General features: G+C 37.8%; 1 protein-coding gene across 1 annotated transcript; it reads left to right on the top strand.

Moving 5' to 3' along the window:
* Positions 1 to 7740: 7740 nt before the first annotated feature.
* LOC127329327 (uncharacterized) lies at positions 7741 to 8358 on the top strand. Its single transcript, XM_051355856.2, has one exon. It carries the CDS (start codon positions 7741 to 7743, stop codon positions 8356 to 8358), a length of 618 nt encoding a protein of 205 aa, XP_051211816.1.
* The last annotated feature ends 2721 nt before the right edge of the window (positions 8359 to 11079 follow it).

Below are 11079 nucleotides of genomic sequence, written 5' to 3'. Positions count from 1 at the left end.
TTTGAGGAAAATGCACCTCGAATTCAGGAGATGGTGATCATGCACCTGTGAATGATGGGTTTGTTCGTCCGCCAACCCCTCAATGTCCTCCAGCTTTCTTTGGTGATCATGTTGAAGATGCGATTTTTGATAAATCACCTCCTTTAGCTGAGGTATTTTTTTATTTTTTTTATAGTTGGGCTTTTGTTTTGTTTTTTGTTTGTGTGTATATGGACTACTCCATCTTCTACATCTGAACTTCTGTTTTTTTATTTGTTTGGTAGGTAAATGAAAAGTGTGTTGAGAAGGATGGTCTTCCAGATGACAGTGATGACAATTCATCTGTTGATCGTTATTATGTCAAGCATAATTTTGTACATCCGGCAACCCCTGTAACTCCTCCTTTAGATGACAGTGATGGTAATTCTGGTGGTGCCGGTGACAAAGTTGATGATCATTATTCTCGAGTTAGACTTCTGTTGGAAAGGGGAATTTATTTCCGAGATAGTTGCACATTCTCGATGGAGACAAAGATCTTGAACACCATGTTGAAGATTGTGCGATTCTTGGAAAAGGTTTCTCAATTCCTGAAGATCTTGTAACATGTCAGGATGGAAATGATGCGAAGGATGCTGCCCAACTACATGGCATTGGTGCAGTTGTTTCCGAAACATGTGCTGAGGTTGCTGATGATGTTGGTGTATTACCAGCTGCTATGGATTGTAAGTCTGTTGTTGCGCATGGTCGTGAGGAAGTAGGTGTTGCTGCTGCACGGGGAGAACTGCCGGGCATCAAGCCAATATAGAGCGCAGCACTGGTGCTGATGATGATGACAATAATGAGTTTCAGGCTGGAGATAACCATGGACGCGATGCATCTGATTCGATTGAGCAGTCGAGCTCATTCTTTGAAGAATCAACAGATGACTTGAGCGCTTCTATTGAAGAATCCCCGCAAGACTTAGGCAAGGATATCTGAATGGGGAACATACAGTTCTCCTACCCCACACACCCTCCCCTAATGCTAGCCCGCCTTTTTATTCTTTATGTTTACTCCTCATATATCTCTATCTAAAACCTTTTTCCCTTTTTTTTTTGGTTTTTTATGGGGGGAGGGGTGTGGTGGGGTGCTTTTGTATATGTATTTTGTTTTTCGCTGTTTGGCATCATGTTCCATGTAAGACACTTCCTAATGCTATGTAATGCGGCATGAGTTCATGTCGTAGTTTTCATTTTCTCTGCATGTATATGACTGATCGTGGGGGGAGTGATATCGTGTGTGTGTATTTTTTTTGATGGTAGCCTTCATTGATGAACTGTGGGTCTTCTGGACATTCCAGTTCCTGCACCACGTTCTTGAATATGTGAACTTCTGGAATATCATCATCTGAACTTCCTTTTTTGTTCTTACATTTTTGTCTGTGTTTCCTTATTTTTTGCAGACTCGAGTTTATGTTCGACGCCTCCACTGTCTCTTCAACCTATGATGATTAAAATCAAAGAAGTATATGAAAGCGTTTGCAAGTTGAGGAAAGATCCCATAAGAAGGTTCTATCTGTTTTTTAGGCTTTTTTCTTTTTTTGTTGTTTTGTTTTTTATTTTTTTATTAAATTTTTGTTTTGTCCTCTAATTTTTGTGTTTTTTTCTCGATAAGAAGACCCTTTTCATGAATGATCAATGTGATTGCACGATCGGACAAATTGCTGAAGCTTTTAAACCCAACGGGTTTCTTTGTTCTCTAAGCATTTCTGTTGGAACATACTTGCTTGGTCAAGTACAAGAATTCTGATAAAATGGTGGTACCATACAATTGTTATGTAAGTTATTTATCCGTTCTTTTTATCATTTTTTAGTTTTTTTTTGTTAATGTAGGTGCTTATTTTTTTCCTCCTTTATGTTTTTAACCTTCTTTGTGTTTCATTGTCATGTTTGCAGAGGCAGATATTTGAAAGAAATCTGAGTTCTCGGCTTGTTCGTAATATTTTCAGCGTCGATGCTCCGGAACGTTTGGACCACAAGAAAGTGGTACTGGCTGTTGTCTTTTTTCTTCTTTTCTATACATCTGAACTTCACTAATTATGGCATGTGGACTTCCTACCTTTTTTTCCCTCCCCTGTTGTACATGTTACTAAAATAACTCAGTAGTAAAGTTAAATGTGATTTCTTATTTGGGGAAATAGTCTACCTTTCATACTTCTAACCTGTCCTTTTTTATTTTTATCATTTTAATGGCAGATTCTTTTTGGTTGTTTTGATCCTCCTGATCCATGTGCACCACACGTTCCTGGTCACTTCTGTGTTGTTGCTTTGAACCTTGAGAAAGAGCGTTTTGAATTGCTTGATTCGTTACGCGATATAAATGATCCAGATGGTAAGAAGCTGTTACATACAATGGCATCTGGTATCAAGAAGTTATGGTCGTTAGCAGGGAATTCAAAGGGTGATCATTTTCATCCAAAATCCATCGACCACTTCAAGCTTCACTATGTTAATTCTCCAAGATGTGCAGAATCGGCGTAAGCGTTTTTTCCCCTTTCTCTTGTTTTGCTCTTTATTCTGTATACATTTACTACAGGGTTTTTTTTTTAACTAATACAATTGTTTTCTTTTTATTCTTATTCTTTGTTTGTGTGTTTTTTTTTTTGCAGCCATGATTGCGGGTTCTTCATGCTACAGATCCTCCAGTCTTATGATGGGGAAAGCATGTGCTTGTTCGATCAAAAAGATATTCTAAACATCAGGATGACCATGTTATATAGCCGGTGACAGTGGAGATTTCAATATCGACACGAAAGATGTTTTAGGTGTTGATCCTGGTATGATTTTTACTTTTTCGCAAAATATATCGCTGGTTATGCTCTATAACACATGTTTTTTTTGGACTGCACTGTTTTTGTTTCTTTTTTGTTTTTTGATTCAGAAGTGAACTTCCTGGTTTTGTATCCTTTTCATGCAGGTCCATCTCTTGGTATCGAGGAAGATAATTTCTCACTTTTCGAGACTCAGTCATTCACACCAGAAGTACAGATTATCCCTGAAGAGAATTTTGATAGTCTTGTAAGCAAGTCAAAGAAGATTATCCAGAGGCTGCATTCCAATACCAGAAAATCTTCTAGGAATAAGGTTCCTGACACTGCAGAGAAGGGGAAGGCTGATGTAGTTTTGCTCGACGACGATGATGATTCTGATGACTTTGTCACTCAGCTTGGTAAGAAGCTTACTGCGAAGCCCATTACAAAGGATGTTCGGCGCTGTTCTCCGACTAGCAGTGATGATTTTGAAACTCAGAAGCCCAGGCAGTCTAGTGCTAAAAATCTGGTTCTTTCGAATAAAAGGCCTACTAAATTGTCCAATAAGTTCAGGGAAGAAGTCCCAAACTTTGTACCATATGTGTTTCCTCATTTATCCAAGGCCAAGCAGATGATGGAGTTAATTCTAAGCAAGGAGTACATCAAAGCTCATGGAAGGTATGTTTTTCGTTTACTACTTAGTTAGTTTTTTTTGTGGCATATGAACTTCATATACTGTGCTGAGTGAACTTCTCTAGGTCTTTTTATTTTTATATGCTAAGTGAACTTCCTAGTCTTATATATATATATTTTCTCTTTTTTAATGTGTGTGCGGTGTCCCCCTGGTGAAGTTCTCGCAATGATTTTGATGATCCTGTTTTAGTTGATGCCAAGTACATGTATAAACCTGTTTGGCCTGTGAAATGTTGGAATCCGACATGATGGATCATATCATCGATTCTTCGAAGGATGATCCAGGGATGAAATATTTTTTTGAATCTGGCTCTCGTGTTTTGATGTCACCTCATACTATCCCTGTAGGTTTTTTCAAACATTGAAAATTAATTTTTTCAGATATACCTTTGTATGCATATACTTACTTTGTATAGTTTTCCTTTTTTTTGGTTGTGTTTTTCCTTTTGTGTGTTTTGTGCAGTACTTGCTTGATTTTGCGCCATTCAAGCTAAGGGACAGCAATGGTAATCCATTACCGAGACAACCTTTTGATGTGAGGTCTGCTGCTAAAATGTTCAAGCGTTATGTTCGGCCTAATGAAAATTTGCTGAAAGCAAAGTTGGTATGCTTTTTAATCTGAACCTCTTCATATTTGCTGTAGTGAACTCCCTTTGTTTTTTTTTTGTTTTCACGTGCGTACTTCCTTTTTTGTTAATTTCGGTTGTTGCTGAACAGATCATCATCCCTCATTTCATGCATGATCATCACTCTGTTTATGTTATGAACAAGTACACTGGTACGTTGGACATCCTTGACACTAGGAGGTATACTGGTCTGGCACATACTTCAAGGAGTCGGCACCATGAGGATCGTGTTGAGATTGTACGTGATTTTCTTTTCATCATTTATTTATTTACTTTTTCACTGCTATCATTTTTACTTTTTTTATGTGAACTCATTTGTTAATATAATGTGAACTTCCCAGTTTTTTTCTTTTTATGTGTACTACTGCAACCATTCAAACTTTTTTGTCTGTACTGATATGTTTTTACAATATGAACTTCCTAGCTATTTTTTATATTTATTTAAACTGCTGAAACCATCTGACTGTGTGTGTTAATTTGATATGTTAGTACACTGTGAACTTCCCAGCTTTTTATATGTTTTTTAAACTGCTAAAACTATATGTAGTGTGTGTGAACTGATATATCAGTACTATGTGAACTTCCCAGCTTTTTCTTTCCTTTTTTGTTTTTAAACTGCTGAAACCATTCACTTTTTGTTTTTTTTTGTTTTTGCAGATTAATAGGATGGTGGCCTTGTTAAAACAGGTGTATGGTGTTGCAGAATTTAACAAATATAATGGTAATATACAGTGGGATGTTGTTGCTGACAGGTGTTCATATCCAAAGACTCCGGCACAAGGGGCTAATGAGTGTGGCTTCTATGCTCTAAGAATTTGTGCTACATACGGTGGTGATAAGATTGCTGATAATATAAAAAACCGGGATGTAAGTGTAGTGCTGTGTTTTTTCGTCAGTATAGCTTTTTTGTCTTATTTTTTACTGTTTTTCATATGTTTTTTTTTTTGCATTCCTGATTGTCTACCAGCGGCGTGTTGAGGATTGGAAAGCTGATTACATGTATCAGCTCCAATTTCATACCAAGAATGAAATTCGCGGGAGCAAAGGGCCTAGTATGTTGAAAGATCTCATGCTGCTTATTGGTCTAGGTTCGCAGACAACCCAGCGATCATTGGGATCTGCATGATGATGATCTGATTCAATTTCTTCGCAATTAGTAGTTGATAGGATATTCAACATTTTTATTTTTGTTGTTTTATTGAACTGAACTTCTCATTATGTGATTGAATTCAGGATACAGATGTAATTAGTGAGGATATGGTCTTTCTTTTTTCAAAACAGCAAGCTGTACAAAATATTTGCTGTTTTTTTTTTGTTATTAGTGAACTTCTCTGTCATCACAGTGTAAAAGTATTCCCATATCCATTCGTTTTTCTCAATGCAAACTGTACTATTTTTTATTCCCGTATATTCAGAAATGATTTTTCATGTAGGAACTTCTGTGAACATAAACTTGCTAATCTTTTTTTCATTTATAAGCGAACTTCGTACTCACTCTATGTGAACTTCTTCATAAGCATTCTTATTACATCAACAATACTGAAACACAACCATAATTTGTTCTCGGGGTGCTGATACAAAACATAAGGTTCAATAAAGTAAACTGGTACATAATTTTATTTTCATAGTAAGTTTTTCAGACTCAGTTGCTAAGACGTGTCACGAAGCAGCCGAGTTCTCTTGTTCCGTCGTATAGCGTAACATGCAGATATCTCCATCTTTTATTTCTGCACCCATGACTACATCTGGCCAATTTGTTGTCATCACTGCATTTCCAGTTGCAACTTTGTTTATCCTTACCCGTGTACCAACCCAGGCATTTGTGTTGGAGGTTATTGGAATTGTTGTTGGCTCCGTTAGATAATTCTTTAGGTGTTCTTCAGTGTATTCCTTATCGAAAGTCTGCATGAAAACACATGAAAGTGAATATCATATCCATGTTCAGTGTATTCTGTAAGTGAACTTCACAGCTTTCTTTTATCTCGACTTCAAGTAAACATTTAAATATCTAAGACTGTAATAAAGTTAGTAATACATGTTGGTTCAGCCAAAACATCATATGTAATACAGTTAGTGTACGAAAATAAAGTTTTGTAAGTTGGCGTCTTTGGTATTACCATTTTGCCTCTCGTGATGTTGTTCGTTGTCTTCCCCATCTTGCATACATAATATGGGATTGTTGGCTTGTAGTCAAGTACTTGCCTTTTGAGATGATCCAGATTTTCCTTGGCCATTTCAACTTCATTTCCGAAGTGACAGTGCTTGTCAAAGATTTCAAATCCATGAATAGTTGGACCTGCATAAAAAATAAGCACATTTTTAGTTCCATAAAGTATTTTTGAAAGCATTTCTATCTTTTTTTACCTCTTTTACAGGTCTCTTCATCGCTTTCGCTGTCGCTGAGGATGACGTACGATGGACCAAAGAGCCATTCCTGTCACAATATTCCAGCATAAAACATTTTTTGTACTAACAGGACCTCATCACTTTTTTGAACTGAACTTCCACTTCTAGTCTGCATTTTGTGTTGTCTACATTTTAAACTCCAACTTCTTTTATTATATATTTTTTAAGTTTCCCAATCACAGTATACTAATGCCGGCTGGATACATGTTTGTAGATTTTAAAACCCTCCAACTTATTTTATTTTTTGTATATTGTTTTCCATTTATTTTCACAAGTGAGCTTCTCGGGAGTTCTTATCTGAACTCCTCTTCTTGTTCATTAGTGTCTATTCCACCCCCCCCCCACCCTCTGCCTAACATGTTTTTATTTGATTTTTTTGATAGATCTATCGTATGCAAACCATTTTTTAAGTAATCTCTAAGGTATTTATTTTGTTAAGTTGTTAGATCTTGTTTTTTATACTAGTCTAGATTCAAAACCACGGCCATGAAGGATGAAAGAGAGGAAGATCCACGGCGATTCAATGAGTAGATGGGATGGGGATGGGTTAGACGCACCTTCTTTTTGTTAGGTAATCCCTTCGCTTTTCTGATGCTGGATTACTTTTCTGTAGATCTTGCTAGAATTCTCTTCTTCTTCTTCTTTTTCTCTGTTCTTTGTTCTCCCTTTGCTCTTCCTTCGACTCCTTCTCCGTGGGATGTTTCTTCCGGCGGAACACCAGGCAGTGGTTGACTTTTTTTTTGCGCCGAGTGGTGGTTTTTAGTGGGTTGGGCGTGGTTTGGTGGGTGGGGGGTGGTTGGTTGGTGTGGAACAGCTTTTTATTTTTTCAGTGTTTTTACTCTGTGCGAACGTCTGCACTGTTATCACGTGAACTTCTTTGTAGTCTTTTTATGCTTTTTTGTTTTGTGCTTGCACGTGAGCTCACAACTGGCCCCGGATAAGATCCTTTTTTGTTTGTTATCCCACAGGATTTTTTTGTTTTTTTGTGGTTATCTCTCGGCTGTTTCTGTTTTGTTTTATTGGATATGTATTGGTTTGTTCCCTGAATTTGTGGATCACGACGTCTCCTGTTACATTTCTGGAACTATAAATACATGTCTTTTTCCCTCTGTGTTTCGGTGCATATCAATCACCGATTCTTCTCCCTTTCCTTTTTCTTTTTCTGTGCGTTTTCTCTGTTTCACCGATTGCATGGCAAACCCTCCTTTTTCCCACGAGTACACATTCCCCTGCCATGGCACAACCACTATGAAGGTCCTGTACACAAACGCAGCAGCTAGTGTTGAGGAGTGGCTCACCAATGCTGAAGCTTCCCTAGATTCTTCTGCTAGGAAGATTGTTGGTCTTGATGTTGAGTATGATAAACTCAGTGGAACCTATTTCAATCCGAAGAAAGCTGCTGTGATCCAGCTATGTGTTGGCACTGATGTTCTTGTGTACCACATATGCCATGCTGATGAGAGGAGTGAAAAGTTGTATGATTTCTTTTATGGCTATAGGTACACTTTTGCTGGGTTTTGTGTCGCAGAAGACCGCACCATTCTGTCACGTTCAAAGTACTATGTTCATAATGTGAAGGATATCCAGGCAATATGGAGAGATCCGGACAACAGGAAGAGAACTCAAGGTTTGAAGGATGTTGCTGGAGCTATTATAGATCCAATCTATTTTGAGATGAAGGATGGTTTTGGAAGGGCAGAGCACAGGATGTGGGCTGATCCGCCGCCTCTACCGCCTAAGCATTTGGAATATGCTGCACGGGATGCATATGCCACGTATGAGGTTTTTCGGAGGCTGGATGTGTTTGAGAGGGGCTTCTTCTCCTTATTCAAACATCCCGAGAAGAAGCGTGGCAGGGATTGGTGAAGATTTTAGTTTTGTAGGGACATTTTTATTTTTATTTTTTCTATGATCAGATTGTAATCGTTTAATTTACCTACACTTTCTTTTAGGTTTTATGTTTAAGAGAACTCCTTAGTTGGTTAGATCTGAACTTCGCAGTCATAATTTTCTCTTTTTACTTTGTGTTTCCCTTCCCTTTTATTCATTTTATAATACAATGAAGATGTCCCTATTTTACTGTTTTTTGCAATCCTATATGTTGTCTGTTCATTTTTTTAACAATTCAGTACCATTCACGTATGAATAGTATGTGAGAACTTCGCAGCTGTTGATATCTGAACTCCTTTTTTTCTTGCATGTGTGTTCCTGTTTAATTTTTATACGAACTTTTTTTTCACACCGTCATACATAGTGAACTTCGCGGATAATCGGCTGTGAACTTCCTGCTGTTTTTTTTAATCAACATTTTTTACGTGAAAAACTGCCTAGCAGTTGAATTACGCGGATAAGGTCATTTTTGTTTCTGTTATCCCGCAGAATTTTTGTTTTCTTGTTATCTCCATCGGCTGTTCTATTTATTTGTTTTGGATATATACTGTTTGTTTCCTGAATTCGTGGATCACGACGTGTTTGTTACATCTCAATCTATAAATACAGGTCTTTTCTTTTTCTGGCTCGGTGCACGTGAATTACCAATTGCTTCTTCTTTCTTTTCTTCTGTCCACCGATTTTGCATGGCAAACGCTCCTTTTTCCCACGAGTACACATTCCCCTGCCATGGCACAACCACTATGAAGGTTCTGTACACGAATTCAGCAGCTAGTGTTGAGGAGTGGATCACCAATGCTGAAGGTTCCCTCGATTCTTCTGCTAGGAAGATTGTTGGTCTTGATGTTGAGTATGACAAACTCAGTGGTACCTATTTCAATCCGAAGAAAGCTGCTGTGATCCAGCTATGTGTTGGCACCGATGTTCTTGTGTACCACATATGCCATGCTGATGAGAGGAGTGAAAGTTTGGTTGAGTTTCTTCATGGCTTTAGGTACATTTTTGCTGGTTTTTGCACCACGTAAGACTCGCAAAGTTCTCTCACGTTCAAATCTTTATGTTCATAATCCTGAAGGATATCCAGGAAATATGGAGAGATCCGGACAAAAAGAAGAAACTTCAAGGCCTGAAGGATGTTGCTGGAGCTATTATAGATCCAATCTATTTTGAGATGAAGGATGGTTTTGGAAGGGCAGAGCACAGGATGTGGGCTAATCCGCCGCCTCTACCGCCTAAGCATTTGGAATATCTTTGCACGGGATGCATATGCAACCTACGAGGTTTATCGAAGGCTGGATTTGTTTGAGAGGGGCTTCTTCTCCTTATTCAAACATCCCGAGAAGAAGCGTGGCAGGGATTGGTGAAGATTTTAGTTTTGTAGGGACATTTTTATTTTTATTTTTTCTATGATCAGATTGTAATCGTTTAATTTCCCCTACATTTTTTCTTTTTTTAGGTTTTATGTTTAAGAGAACTCCTTAGTTGGCTAGATCTGAACTTCGCAGTCATAATTTTCTCTTTTACTTTGTGTTTCCCTTCCCTTTTATTCATTTTTATAATACAATGAAGATGTCCCTATTTTACTGTTTTTTGCAATCCTATATGTTGTCTGTTCATTTTTTTAACAATTCAGTACCATTCACGTATGAATAGTATGTGAGAACTTCACTGTTGATATCTGATCTCCCTTTTTTTCTTGCATGTGTGTTCTGTTTAATTTTTATACGAACTTTTTTTCACACCATCATACATAGTGAACTTCGCGGATAATCGGCTGTGAACTTCCTGCTGTTTTTTTTTAATCAACATTTTACGTGAACAACTGTCTAGCAGTTGAATTACGATATATTTATTCTCACAACATCCTGTGTAGAGGTTTAAAATAAATGATTTTTATGAAAATTCCTGTTCTTTACATTTTGGATCAGCAGTAGCATGAACAAATAGTGAACTTCAGCAGTATATTTATTCTACACAATGTAACCAACTACATATTTGTTTTCGTATGAACTATTCTATTTTTTCCTTTTTTGTGACTACCTCTTCCTGGTACTCCTTCTTATAGGTGCGGTGTAGTTTGTGTTTTCTCCTTGTTCTTCTCATTGCTTCTATCTTCCATTGTGTTGCTATCATTTTCTCGTTGACCGCAGTGTGTAATAGCTGTTCCTCAAGCTGCCTTCTTGCGCAAGTTCTAGAGTTGTGTCCCCTTATCTTATTGCATGTACCACAAGCTTTCACCCCTTTTGGTTTCATTGTTGCACCATCACTTCTTTGTCGTTCAACAATCTGTTGTTGTAGTATCTTTTCCCTGTTGGGGCATGTTGACGCGTAGTGTCCTAGCCTTAGGTTGCACACGCTGCATTTCCTTTGTCCTCCCATTTTATTTAAGTTTTGCAGTTTGCTCTCCACATCTGGTGTTTTCTGTGTATCTTCTTGCTCAGTGATATCTTCATCCTCATCTTCTTGCTCATATTCTTCATCATCCGTCTCATCTTCGAAGCATTCACCCTCATCTGTGTCCAGTTTTTCCTCTTCATCATTCTCTGGAATGTGCTGGCGAGCAAGCAAGTTTCTTATGCGGACCTTGATATTTGCTGAAGATGCTGTAGGCCCATACACCTTCTTATGTGTTTCCAAGAGTGTTTTAGCCAGCTGCCTTGCCTTGCAGGTTCTGGAATTGTGGCCATTAATTTTATT

The sequence above is a fragment of the Lolium perenne genome, chromosome 2 (assembly GCF_019359855.2).
Source record: "Lolium perenne isolate Kyuss_39 chromosome 2, Kyuss_2.0, whole genome shotgun sequence".
In the NCBI taxonomy this organism is placed as follows: Eukaryota; Viridiplantae; Streptophyta; class Magnoliopsida; order Poales; family Poaceae; genus Lolium; species Lolium perenne.
The sequence above is the reverse complement of the archived record's forward strand: the minus strand, read 5'-3'. Positions and strand labels throughout refer to the sequence as shown.